Source organism: Prenolepis imparis, unplaced genomic scaffold, assembly GCF_030444845.1.
Source record: "Prenolepis imparis isolate NDT839.2.m4 unplaced genomic scaffold, iyPreImpa1.0 SCAF_2, whole genome shotgun sequence".
Lineage (NCBI taxonomy): Eukaryota > Metazoa > Arthropoda > Insecta > Hymenoptera > Formicidae > Prenolepis > Prenolepis imparis.
In genome coordinates, this window is record NW_028141160.1 from 2,373,416 (window position 1) to 2,387,585 (window position 14,170).

General features: G+C 40.9%; 1 protein-coding gene across 1 annotated transcript; it reads left to right on the forward strand.

Moving 5' to 3' along the window:
* Positions 1-1,277: 1,277 nt before the first annotated feature.
* On the forward strand, positions 1,278-8,146 carry LOC145949105 (uncharacterized). Its single transcript, XM_083058835.1, has 2 exons — positions 1,278-2,110; positions 8,025-8,146. Exons 1-2 carry the CDS (start codon positions 1,811-1,813, stop codon positions 8,031-8,033), a joined length of 309 nt encoding a protein of 102 aa, XP_082914961.1. The 5' UTR covers positions 1,278-1,810; the 3' UTR covers positions 8,034-8,146.
* The last annotated feature ends 6,024 nt before the right edge of the window (positions 8,147-14,170 follow it).

Here is a 14,170-nt window from a genome sequence, read left to right on the forward strand (position 1 = left end):
ATAAAAAATTTTAAAAAAAGTCTCTCTCGCGTCCGCCTCTCGCGCTCTCCTTCGCTCCATCAGCTCTCGCGCTCTCCATCGCCGCATCATCTCGCAACATCTCTCTCTCGCTCTTGCATATACACCTCGCTGCGTCATCTCTCTTGCGTACGTCTCTCGCGCTCTCCTTCGCGAACGCCTCGCATCATCTTGTCGCTGCGCTACCTCGCACTATCTCGCGATCGCTATCTCTCTCGCTCTTGCATATACGCCTCGCTGCATCATCTCGCGACCGCTATCTCTCTTTCGCGAACGTCTCTCTCGCGACATCTCTCTCTCGCTCTTGCATATACACCTCGCTTGCGTCATCTCTCTCGCGTACGCCTCGCGCTCTCCTTCGCGAACGCCTCGCGTCATCTTGTCGCTGCGCTACCTCGCACTATCTCGCGACCGCTATCTCTCTTTCGCGAACGTCTCTCTCGCGACATCTCTCTCTCTCGCGTTCGCCTCGCGCTCTCCTTCGCGTTCCTCTCTCCCCGCGGACCCCTCGCGGACCCGGCTCCAAAATCGCGGACGCCACCCCCTCCCCGCGGACCCCTCGCGGTACATCGCGGACGCTTCCCCCTCCCCGCGGCCTCCTCGCGGACGCCTCCCCCTCCCCGCGTGACGTCATTCCCCCGCGCCGTAGGTTCCCCTCGCCCCTCACCCCCCCCCCCCTCATTGCCCCTGAGTTAGAACCCGTCTAGTATCACTACTTACCAGGTTTCAACATCACACAAAAACCGTATATAAATAAATATTATCTCCTGATAAACTCAAACCCTGGATCAAGCCTGTTGTACAGGAAAAAACATAAAACTTCTCTATTAATTGTATGCGTCTAATAGAATATAAGTTTAAGCTAGTTTAAGAATCAATAATAGACATAAGTTGTAATTGAATCTCAGTAATCGTCTCCTTTAAAGTTAAAATCATTTACGCAATTCGCATTTTTCAGTTTTTTTTGTTATTTTATTTTTATTTCCGTTAATCAATTTATAATTAAACGTTGATGTTATAAGACAATTACTACTAGGTTCCCATTGTGATCTTTAATTGTTCTAATCAAACATTGTATAATTCAATTTATACATATTGTTCAATAGTAAACGACATAAATCAAAATCAAGACCGGTGAACGGAATATTGATTCTATCTTCGTTCTTGGCGCGTGAACATATTTGCCTCGATCACGTGTCGGCCAAGGAATGCGGGCCCACAACCGCTCAGTACCAAATAAACTGTTGCCACATGTCGCTGATTTGACCATGATCGAGAGAAAAACAAAAGCCAGACCTTGCGAGCCGGGATCTATCGTTATTACTACGCGCACATAGTTCAGTTCGATATTCGACATCGTCACTGAACGACTGAAACCTCGTACTGATTCGAATACTGGGGATAACCGACTTTCTCCTCGGGACGATAGTTTAAAATTTACTATATCGTCCAAGATCTCATTAAATTAACAATTGTGTGTGGAAGATCTCATTGAATTAATAACTGTGTGGAATTGTTAAAGTGAATCGTGACCTCTAAATTATTAGAGATCTTTATACCATCAATTTGAATAAAGGTCATTTTCCACACAACGGAGTTCTTCAAGTTCCTCGCTCTAAGCATATTCACGCATCCACTTTATTTCCTCTTCCCGTCCAAATCTGAACGGACACCGGCGCTCAGGGATAAATTTACAATATCGAATCCCGCAACATTTTGGTCCATTTGGCTCCGAGCCGGATAGAAGAGGTTCTGTTGGAATTTGTGAGTGACCATCTAATTTATATTCATCATGGAGGAACTCTTGATCAAGCAACAACAACTTCAGCATACAATCGACCGCTTTCAAGCTAATTTCCAGAAGATCGGAAAGCATAATTTAAACCCGGCCAAGATCCGGTCACGCATTGCTTCTCTCAAGGACGCCTGGAGTCAATTCTTCAACGGGCATGCAGCGCTACAGCAGAAGACTCCGAAGGGAACGAAGGAGTCCCTACAATATTTCAAGGACAACCAATTCGAGACAAGCAGTACAGCCTACCAGAATGCGCTCGACTACATGGCGGAACGCTTGGAGGAGTTGGAGCCTTTCGTGAGTCAAAATCAGTCCTTCGTCGGTTCAAAGTCAATCACAGAAGCAACAGCCGTCTCTCTCTCGCATCTGCTACCCATTAAATTACCTCCATTCGATGGAACTTACGATGACTGGGAACAATTCCGCGATCGATTTACCACTCTCATTCGTGATAACCAAGAGCTAAGTGATTTCGCGCGTATTTTTTATCTTCCTGTCTAAAAGGGCGAGCGTTAGACTGTATCGCGAACATACCTATCACAGCGGATAATTTTGAAACTGCGTGGAACACGTTAACTTCGCGATTCGACAACAAACGACGCGCTCTTAACATCCATTTATCTACCTTACTCAATTTATCTACGATTTTTCGTGAATCGGCGGGTGAATTACAGACTTTAAATGATAAGGTCAGTATAGCTACAGCTTCCTTAAGGAATCTCAACCGAAAGCCTGACGAACTCTGGAACGACATTCTCGTTCATCTCATTGTGCAAAAGCTCGATCCAGTCACTCGGAAAGCATGGAAGATAAAGACAGGCGATACCGATACTCCGCCTTCTTACGACGATCTCCTTAAGTTCATTAAGTGTCGCACGCGCGCCTTAGAAGAATATTCAAGTGGATACGCCGGAAAAACCATCGCAAAACCTGCCGCCATTTCGCGCGTTCATGCGGCTACTGCGTCCGCAAAATCGCACCCAGTGTGCCCGCTGTGTCAAAGTCGACATTTTATTAATACATGTACCACGTTTATTAGTAAAAATGTTAATCAACGACGCGAAATCGTTAAACAGCATAAGCGCTGTTTTAATTGCTTAAGTGCGAAACATTCCGTGCAAGAATGTCCTAGTAAATATTCCTGCCGTATTTGTCACAAAAAACATAATTCAATGTTACACGATGATTCGGATTCTTCCTCAACTCCGCAAAAATCAGTATCGACGGAAAACGCGTCCTCTCCAAATTCCGATTCAACCCCTTTCGTCAGTTCCATGTTGTCGTCCATTGCCAGAGACCGTATGCCAATCTTGTTAGCGACGGCTTGGGTTACTGTCCGCGTTCCGTCGGGTCGCACCGCGGTAGTCCGAGCTTTATTAGACCAAGGTTCCGAAATGACTTTCATTTCGGAAAATTTAGCGCAAACTCTCCGAGTGAAACGCATCCATATGCCTATTTCCATTTCAGCCGTCGGCGGGAACATTTCAGCACGCGGCTCATATCTCTATTTCTCCACGAGAATCTCTCTTTCCTTCGCTCTCCACGACCGCGCTCATTCTAAAATCCTTAACTGCATATCCTCCTAAACAACGAGCTGATATATCGTCCTTTTCATATCTGTCGCAATTACCGCTAGCGGACGCGGATCCTACAAGTCCTCATCCTATTGATATCATAATCGGAGCCGATCTTTACAACGACATTATAATCTCAGGAGTCCGTAAGGGAAAGATCGGACAACCAATTGCTCAGAATTCTGTCCTCGGCTGGGTTATAACGGGCCTATCACTCCTTCTGCGAATTACAATCGGTCCTCAACGCCAATTACTTCTCAGTATTGTACTCTCCGTAATATTTCAGTGCATCATATTTTAAATTCTCTCTCTCTTGAGGATGAACTCCGTCGCTTCTGGGAGATCGAAGAGCTTCCCCGACACATTACGCTATCGCCATCTGAGAAACAATGTGAGCATTTTATCTCTACTCACTCGCGCGACACCAAAGGACGGTACATAGTACGCCTCCCGTTTGTTAAAGCCCTTCCCCTCGATATCGGTGAGTCCCGACATCGTGCTGAACGGTTATTAAATGCTATTACACGGCGACTTATTGCGACACCCGAATTGGCTAACGAATATCGCGAATTTCTCTCCGAATATGAAAGTCTCGGGCATATGCGACCGATTTCTCGCAGTCAACGTCAGTTAGAACAAAACGTGTATCTTCCTCATCACTGTGTCATTCGCGAAGATAGTTCGACGTGTTGTATTCAACGCATCTAGTGTCACCTCAAACGGCACGTCATTAAATGAACATTTACACGCCGGTCCAAAGTTACAAGCGGATTTAACTTCAATAATAATGCAGTGGCGCCGATATAAATACGTATATTCTTCCGACATCGCTAAAATGTATCGACAAATTCGCGTCGATGATCGAGATGTCAATTACCAAAGAATCTTGTGGCAACCTTCGCTCTCGGGACCTCCCATCGATTATCAATTATTGACCGTTACGTATGGAATGGCCTGTGCTCCGTTTCTCGCTCTCCGTGTTTTAAATCAACTGATTCACGATGAAGGCCATTCTTTCCTTCTCGCTGTCCCCGTTTTACGCGATAATATTTACGTAGACGACATTCTATTCGGAGCGGACAACACGATCATCCTAAAGCAAACGCGCGATCAGCTAATTTCCCTGTTGAAGCGTGGCGGATTTGAATTGAGAAAATGGGCTAGTAATTCGCCCTCTCTTCTTCAAGATCTCGACACCACTAATCACGGATTAAACGCTAAAAAACCCCTTTCTCCAGAAGATCAAATTAAAATCCTCAGAATCGGGTGGAACCCTACGACTGATAATTTCGAATTTCGCGTGTCATTGACGGAAGTTATCCCTAAGAGCAAACGAACTATCCTGTCAGCAATAGCAAAATTATATGATCCATTAGGTTGGGTCACTCCAGTGACTATCACCGCGAAAATTTTTATGCAGCAACTCTGGCGATTAAAGATCGAATGGGATGATATAATTTCCGGAAACCCCTTCGATCAATGGCAAAAAATCTACTCTCGGCTTCAACATCTCAGTCAGTTAAAGGTTCCCCGATGGAATCGCCTCGGATCAGAGATTGCTTACGCCGAAATTCACGGATTCGCGGACGCATCAAACACAGCATATGCGGCAGTGGTTTATCTCAAGGTCGTCTCGGTTTCCGGTCAAATCACGATCAACTTGCTCCTTAGCAAATCTAAAGTCGCTCCGTTGAAACCGCTAAGCGTTCCCCGATTGGAATTGTCGGCCGCACTGCTTCTCTCGCGACTTATTTTTTTTGTACGAGAATCTAGAGGTTATCAAAGCTTTCCGTATTACTGCTGGACGGACTCAACCATCGTGCTCGCCTGGGTCATGCAGCATCCTTCTCGATGGAAAACATTCGTAGCAATTCATGTTACTGAGATTCAGTCCCTTCTCCCGGGGGGGGGGAGTGGGGGGACATGTATCCACAACCGACAATCCAGCGGATTGCGCTTCGCGTGGACTGTTCGGGGATGAACTCAGCCATCACACCCTATGGTGACATGGACCTCCATGGCTCACCAACACGCCTCACCAATGGCCAGGAAATGATACACGTGCTCCACCAGAAGCTTCTAGAAGAGAGAATTGTATCTCTTCAATGTTGTCAAGCTATCTCTACGTGGGACCTCCCGTCTAAATATTCCTCTTGGCCTAAACTTATTCGCGTTACTGCATATCTAATTAAATTTGTAAGACTATGCCGTCGCCTCCCCGTCGAACAAGACGGACGCTCTCATTCAATGACTATCGACTCGAATAATTATCCTGCCCCGAACAGTATTGCGCTTTCTGCATACGATTGCAACCTTGCCAAGACGTTCTGGATTAAAAGAATTCAATTCGATTTATTTTCAAATGAAATAAGTTCCTTGTCGAAAAATAAGATCCTTTCATTTCGAAACGCTCTCCTGTCTCTCCGGCCTTTCCTAGATCAGGACGGAATTCTGCGCGTAGGTGGGCGATTGAGTAAAGCTCCTTTGTCATTTCTTATTAAACACCCGGTCATCCTCTCCTCACACCCGTTAGTCACTCTTATTGTGAATCAAGCCCATTGGCAAGCATTACACGCCGGACCACAATTAACACTAAATCTCCTCCGTCGGGAATTTTGGATACTTCGCGCGCGTAACATCGTAAAATCCGTTATACATAAGTGTGTTGCATGCACCCGCGAACGTGCCGCCATTCCCACCCAACTAATGGGGAATCTGCCTAAAGTTCGCATCACGCCCATGACTCGAAGTTTTTTACATTGTGGCGTCGATTACGCAGGATCCATACACATTCGCGCCTCAAGTGGTCGAGGTATTAAGTCCCGAAAGGCATACCTGTCTCTATTTATATGTTTAACGACTAAAGCTATACATCTAGAATTAGTAGCCGATTACTCAACTCCCACTTTTCTGAACGCCTACTCTCGATTCTGCGCTCGACGCGGTCTTCCTCAAACCATGTACTCCGATAACGGGACTACATTTGTCGGAGCTGATCGCGAATTGACTTCAGCGTACCGATCTGCGTTACGCGACCCCAACTTTTTGAATAAGACCGCGTCTGACAATTTACAAATGTGACAATTGACAAATGTTACATGGAATTTTATCCCACCTTCCGCCCCTCATTTTGGCGGATTGTGGGAAGCTGGCGTGCGAAGCGTTAAGACTCATCTCCATCGAGTGTTAGGGAATCATATGTTAACCTTCGAAGAATTCTCCACTTAATTGTGTCAAATCGAGGCATCCTTAAATTCCCGACCTATTGCGCCGCTATCCGATACGTTTGACGACTACGAATGCCTTACCCTCGGCCATTTTTTAATCGGATCCGCCTTAAATGTACATCCGGAACCATCTTTGCTCACGCTGAATGAAAATCGCTTATCTCGATGGCAACTCGTCCGTCACATTACTGAACGATTCTGGAAAATCTGGAGCAACGATTATGTCAATACGTTGCAGCAACGAGCAAAATGGCGAACGATAACACCTCCGATCAAAATTGGACAACTTGTTCTCCTACGTAATTCGACTCTACCCCCTTGCAAATGGGAGCTTGGCCGAGTGACTCAATGTCACCCAGGCTCTGACGGGCTAGTACGCGTAGTCACAGTCAAAACCGCCAAATCAGAGTATCAGAGACCAATCGTAAAGCTCTGCCTACTGCCAATCAACGATGAAATGGCGAGCAATTAGACCACCGCCCCCTCAATTTAAGTAAATGTCCTGTAACCGATGTGATTCTATTAATTTCAAAATGCGAATTCGAGGATGTCAGGGCGGGCGGTGATTTAAGTCCGCACAAAAAAAAAAAAAGGAGAGGGCGTTCTATATGTGATAATATGCTGAAGGATCATCCACTCCATCTCGTCATCAATTAATATTCGCGCCATCAAATATTATACTTTCTTTGGTTTATATTTAAGTCAAACACAACATTTATATCGAAACTATCGTTCCGAGGTGGGCGGTATGTTCAATAGTAAACGACATAAATCAAAATCAAGACCGGTGAACGGAATATTGATTCTATCCTCGTTCTTGGCGCGTGAACATATTTGCCTCGATCACGTGTCGGCGAAGGAATGCGAGCCCACAACCGCTCAGTACCAAATAAACTGTTGCCACATGTCGCTGATTCGTGATCGAGAGAAAAACAAAAGCCAGACCTTGCGAGCCGGGATCTATATTACTACGCGGATCGTTATTACTACGCGCACATAGTTCAGTTCGATATTCAACATCATCACTGAACGACTGAAACCTCGTACTGATTCGAATACTGGGGATAATCGACTTTCTCCTCGGGACGATAGTTTAAAATTTACTATATCGTCCAAGATCTCATTAAATTAACAATTGTGTGTGGAAGATCTCATTGAATTAATAACTGTGTGGAATTGTTAAAGTGAATCGTGACCTCTAAATTATTAGAGATCTTTATACCATCAATTTGAATAAAGATCATTTTCCACACAACGGAGTTCTTCAAGTTCCTCGCTCTAAGCATATTCACGCATCCACTTTATTTCCTCTTCTCATCCAAATCTGAACGGACACCGGCGCTCAGGGATAAATTTACAATATCGAATCCCGCAACACATATATATATACGCTTCTATGTTCCTTTTCAGATGTTGTAAAACATCTCAGCTACTGGGCAACCTTCGGGACAAAAGTTAACTCAGGTTGGCCGAACTGTAAAAGAAATCAAACTTCGCGCCTCTCAACCAAAGAGCGGAGCGATGGATGGCGGAACACTCTCCTCCCACCCGAGGATCAGCCCCACCTAGGGTTGCCAGATGGCCGAGATTTCCGAGAAAGTCCCGAAACTTTTAACCTTGTCCCGTGTCCAGTAATTCAAGTTTTCTGTCCCGGAAAATCAGAATTTCAATAAAATTTAAACATTCATGTCTCTAACTATCTAATTAACGCATTTGTTGCAAGTGCACAGTGGCACCCCCCTCCACTGCCTCCACCCTCCACCCTCCTCCTCTTAGCCGACCGTCTGCTGTTCATCGTCATCGACACCGTCCACCGGCCGCCCGTTCGCCGGCCGCTCGCCCGCACGCACAATTTTTGTTTTATTGCTAGTTAAAACTCTTCGTGGCATAGACAGTATCATTTTTCGATAATCATTCACCGCGTTAAGCGAAAATTACAAGTTTAATACATTTTTTATACAATAATATAACATTATGGAATCACAATTTCCCTCAACAAGTAAAAAGAGATTTACGGGTTTTAATAAAAAATGGAAAAATGACCCCGATTTCAAAAACTATCGAAATGAAAAACGAATTTACTGCAGTGTGCAAAATATGTAATTCTGATATAGCAATTCAGTACGAAGGTCGCCGTGCGATTGACAGTATCTTTACTTTCTTTCCTTAATATCCCTGTTTCGCTAAGAGATAATCAAATTTATTGCGAATCGAAAATAACAATGTTGTTTCATTTGTTTATTTATTATTGCCTTATTTAACCAAGTTGCGGCATTTGATTATTAATTTGATATTATATTAATATATTAATTTGATATTATATAAATATAAATAAGCTGAAGATTCTATTCTATTCTATAGAACAATCGTATATTCATGTAACTCTGAAGTTTATTTTTATTTATGAAATGTTTAGGTTTAGGTTCATGCAAGTTCTGCTAAACATAAGAAATTGGAATCATCCAGGAAAACTGCAAGATGCATCAGCAATTTTTTCATAAAAAAAGCTTCAAAGGAGGAAACTTTAATCACAAATGCAGAAATAGCTTTTGTCTACCATAATGTGAAACATGGTTTAAGTTATAATAGTTTAAATTGTTTAACTAAAAATATCAGCAAAATCATTCCAGATAGTCTTGTTGCTACTAAAATAGCATGTGGTCGAACTAAAGCGGCTGCAATTACAAAAGGTGTTTTAGGACCCTTTTCACAAGAAAAAATTATATCAGATTTTAAAGACTCTCATTATTTTGCAGTAAACTCAGATGCATCAAACGTTGGTAACATAAAAACATTTCCATTTGCCGTACAATACTTTCACGACAGGAATGGAATATGTCAAAAATTATTAGATTTTTACGAAGATTCTGACGAGACATCGAAAGATATATTTAATTGTATAAAAAAAATTATTGTTGATGCCGGCCTAGATCTAAATCAAATCAGTGCTTATAGGCCGGTATTCATAGTTGGTTCTTATATTTAAGAATGTCTTAAGTACAATCTTAAGATGTGATTAACCAATCACAGAGCCGTATTTGCATCTTAAGACATTACTTAAGACGGTCTTGAAATAAGAACGGACTATGAATACCGGCCATAGTGCAGATAATGCTTCTGTGAATTATGGCAAACATAATTCTGTTTATCAAAAGCTAAAAACCGAAAATGGCCATATATTTAAAGCAAACTGTTATTGTCATATAATAAACAATTGTGTGAAGTACGCACTAAAAGGATTAGACGTTGACGTGGAAAGCATTGTAATCAAGATATACAATGAATTTAGTTCCTCAGCCTTGAAAACGAAGAAATTAAAAGAATGTTTTGAGTTTGCTCAAGTTGAATTTAAAGAGCTTCTTCGCCATGTCCCTACAAGATGGCTCTCACTTAATTATGCCAGCTATCAACAGATTGGTATATACAGTACCGGCCAAAATTATATCACCTTTTGATTTTTTGAGCATAACTTGTTTTAAAGTGCACGGATCTCTATCAAATCATAACATGTTTTGAAGGAAGGTATAATATATTGAGCAAATAACTTTTCATCAAATAATAAAAATAATAACTTGTAAAAATTAATTTTATTTGAAATCTTCAAAATATGTTAAATTTAATAATAAACTTAGAATTATTATAACAAGTATAAATGTCTTTAAAATAAACAACGAATACATAATTTATATTGTATGACTCTAGTATTTTGTAGCAAAACCTTTGGCATCGATTACAGCTTGGTAACGCCTGGGCATGGAGTCGATGAGTGCGTCGATTGTCGATTGAGGGATCTTTTTCCACTCTTCCTCGAGTTGAGCAAACTTTTCGGCCGTATTTGTAGCTCGCTTGTTGGTTAAACGTCTCTGCAGTTCTTCCCACAATGGTTCAATAATATTTAGATCGGGCGATTGGCTTGGCCACTCCATGAGAGCCACTCATTACTCGATGACGTCGAAACCAGTCCTGCACTTCATTCGCGCGATGTTTTGGATCATTGTCCTGCTGATAGACAAAGCCGCGACCGACGAAATGCTTTGCATATGGAAGCATCACATTCTCGGGGATGTTCAGGTACACTTTCCGATCCATGATGCCAACGATTCTATAAAGGGGGCCCATTCCTTTTGCAGAGAAGGCACCCCACACCATGACCGAACCGCCTCCGTTCACTGTAGGAAGTTGATATTTGGGGTCGAAGCGCTTGCCTTTAGGGCGACGAATCCATGTTATACCGTCGCTACCAAATAACAAGAACTTACTTTCGTCGCTCCAGACGACGTCAGACCATTGTTGAGGTGTCTAGTGGAGATGTGCTTTGGCCCATTCTATTCGCGCCTTCCGGTTTTTTGCGGAAATGAATGGTTTTTTTACGGGTCGCCGTCCATGCAGTCCTGCGGCCTGTAGGCGACGACGTATGGTCCGTACAGATGGATTAGACTCTTCAGGAGTCAATATTTCTCTAGCGATGTCCAACGCCGTGAGACGTGGATTGCTCCGGGATGTACGGAGGATGTTGCGATCGACGACAGAAGTAGATGAGGTCGTCCGGTTTTCTTCTTCTTAATACAACCTCCCTGGACCTTCCAACGCTTCAGAAGTTTGGTCACCGTCGATTTGGAAATGCCAAACTGCTGAGCGAGCTCCTTATGCGTTCGTCCTTGTTTGCGATCTTCTATGATCGCTTTTTGCTGTTGTTCGTTTATATCTCGAGCACCACAAGTCTTCGCCATATTGCAAAACAATAAATCTAACAATTGAAGCTAGATTGATTTTTAAAAAAATGACTGCGAATCGACAAACAAAGAAGGCACTAAAGCGGGATTTTGGAAAAATTAATAAAAAATTCGAAACTTATGGTGTATTTTGTCAAATCTCATTGCACTTCATGTACAAGGTGCACCTGTCACCAGATGTCTATTATAAAATTTTGAGCGCATTCGATGAACTTTGACAAAAGTTATGCTCAAAAAACCTAAAGGTGATATAATTTTGGCCGGTACTGTAGCTGGCCTGCAGTGAAATATTATTTCCTAGTTAAAGGTCCAGACAACTGTCACAGGGTGTTATGGGAATTTATTTCTGAAGATTGCGACAATACTGACTTCAGTAATGAAGAAGAGTGTACAAAGGAAAGCATAAATGAGTGTTATCTTTTCTTCCTGCAAAACTTGTTGCCTGAATTCAGCAAAGTGATATTACTATTGGAAAGTGATAGCTGCACCATTCTTGATATTGATCAAATAATGCGAAATTTTTATAACCAATTAAAAAGTCGACTGGCTGATCATTTTTTCGGCAGTAAAGTCAGATGCATTCTCAAAAATCTTACTGAAGACAAAAAGAAAAAGTTCCTATCACAGGCACATACATTTCTGCAACGAGCAATCAAATACGTGGAAGACAGATATGATTTTGGCCCAGATACAATCTACAAAAAATTCGAGTTATTGTCGCTTAAATCAGAGGAAATGAAATTGACATGGGACCAGCTGTCTGAATTTCCTGCCTTATTGAAAATTGAGAGTGCAATTGATTGTGATTCCCTGTATTCAGAGTTCACATGTCTAAGGGCTGTGTTTGACGCTTTCCCTAAAGATTTGCCGAATGATCAAATTTGGGCGCATTTTTTTAGAAAAGACACATTTAAAGATTTTGTAAATCTTAAGAAAATTGTTTCTTTTGTGCTCTCTATTTCTACTAGTAACGCGTTTTGCGAAAGAATATTTAGTCAACTCAACAGCTTGTGGACAAAAGAAAGGAATAGAATGTCCATCGATTTGATAAGGTCTGAATTACAAACCCGCATAAATTATGAAGAATCATGTTCAGAAATTTTATCTTTTTTAAATAGCTTCGAGGGAGAAAAACTGGTGAAGTTAGCCAGGACAAATGCTAAATATCAAATATAATTATAAAAGATAATGTTTGATTGACCACATTAAATTAATAAGCCAAAGAAGAGCCTTTTAAGTTACTTTCTTTTAGTTTTAAAGTTTTTTTTATTTTTATTTAATTTTGTTAACGCATTGTTAAAGCATTATCCAAAAATAAAAAGCCAAACTTTTAAGTTATTTTTTTTTATTTTGAAATATTTTATTTTTATTTAAATATGTTAATTCAAACATTGTCCAAATTATAGTTAAGTTTTTTAAAAAAATGTGTAATTGATTTACTTATAGTTTTTATCTAACATTTTTACTTACAATTAGACAATATACGTTGTATAAACTATACTATTCTGTGTAATAATAAAAATAATTATATTTTTTCAAATTAAAACTTTTATTTTATTTTTACCCCTAAGTGTGTAAAGTTCGAGGTCTATGCGAGGGTCACTAATTAATTAAAAATTTAACTAAAATTCTCTAACAACCTATTTTTTAGCCGTCGCCTAAAAAATGTTCCCGAAATAATCAGTTCGCATCTGGCAACCCTAGTCCCACCATCGATCGAGACACCGTCTCTCGCGCTCTCCGATATCTCGATTCTGGGGCATTCGCTTGCCGAATATCGAGAATAGTACTTGAGTTTTGATCAGGCCCAGTGCCTCCGTCTCGTAGTAAAAACTACCGGTGCCTCACGGTCTTATGTTACAGTTGCTTGTAAAACGTGCGACTTGAACTTGTACGCGTTGCGTTAAAAGACTTGTACTTGCAGAAAGTCTGCATCCGTTAGCCGTATTTCGCGGTTATTGACTTTGTATTAATTATTGTGCGATACTTTGTATAAAGACTTCGGCCTTGAGAACCGTTGCCCGATTGTTGCCCGCGGCATTAAGAACTTTTATATAATCTCTGTGAACAACTATTCAATTCTATGTTTCATTAAACAACTATTATAAATTCAACAGTGATTTGAGTGCTTGACCGAAAACCTTTCCTCTGTAATCATTGTGTGCGCGAGTAAGACGCTTGAGCAAATAAATAAATAATAATAAGTAACTATCTTTTCCAAGAGTTTCTAATAATAGTTTATTTTAATCATTCGGACAGTACTTACAATATTGTAGAATATGAACCCTCCCCTCACATCCTTTCTCCGACCCATGACTGTATCATCTATTACGTGACAGGTTTTTCATTTTAATAATTTTTCTGCAACTCTTCTCATGTAACCGGTTGAGTATCTTTAAATTATATATGTATTTATATTATTATATATAAATTATTTATATATTTATATATAAATTTTTTTAATTATAATTTTTTTATATTTTTTTATATTTATATATTTATATATTTTTTATTTATATATTTATTTATATTTCTATATTTTTTTCAGATTTTGTTGAATTCTCATTGAAACATTTGTTCTACAATAAGTAACAATGTAGGCTCCCTGCATTGATAAATTACAAATTCAAAAGGAGGCTATATGGAGCCACGCGTAGGGTGTAGGTACGCAAATATTAAAAACAAACTTGTTGGAATAACAAATTTATTGAATCTAAACGTTTCGGTCCTTTCTTTGGACCTTCTTCAGTAAATTTAATACAATAAATAATAATGGGGAATCTACATACTACCGCACGTAGCGCAAAAGCCGTGAGTCCCCCC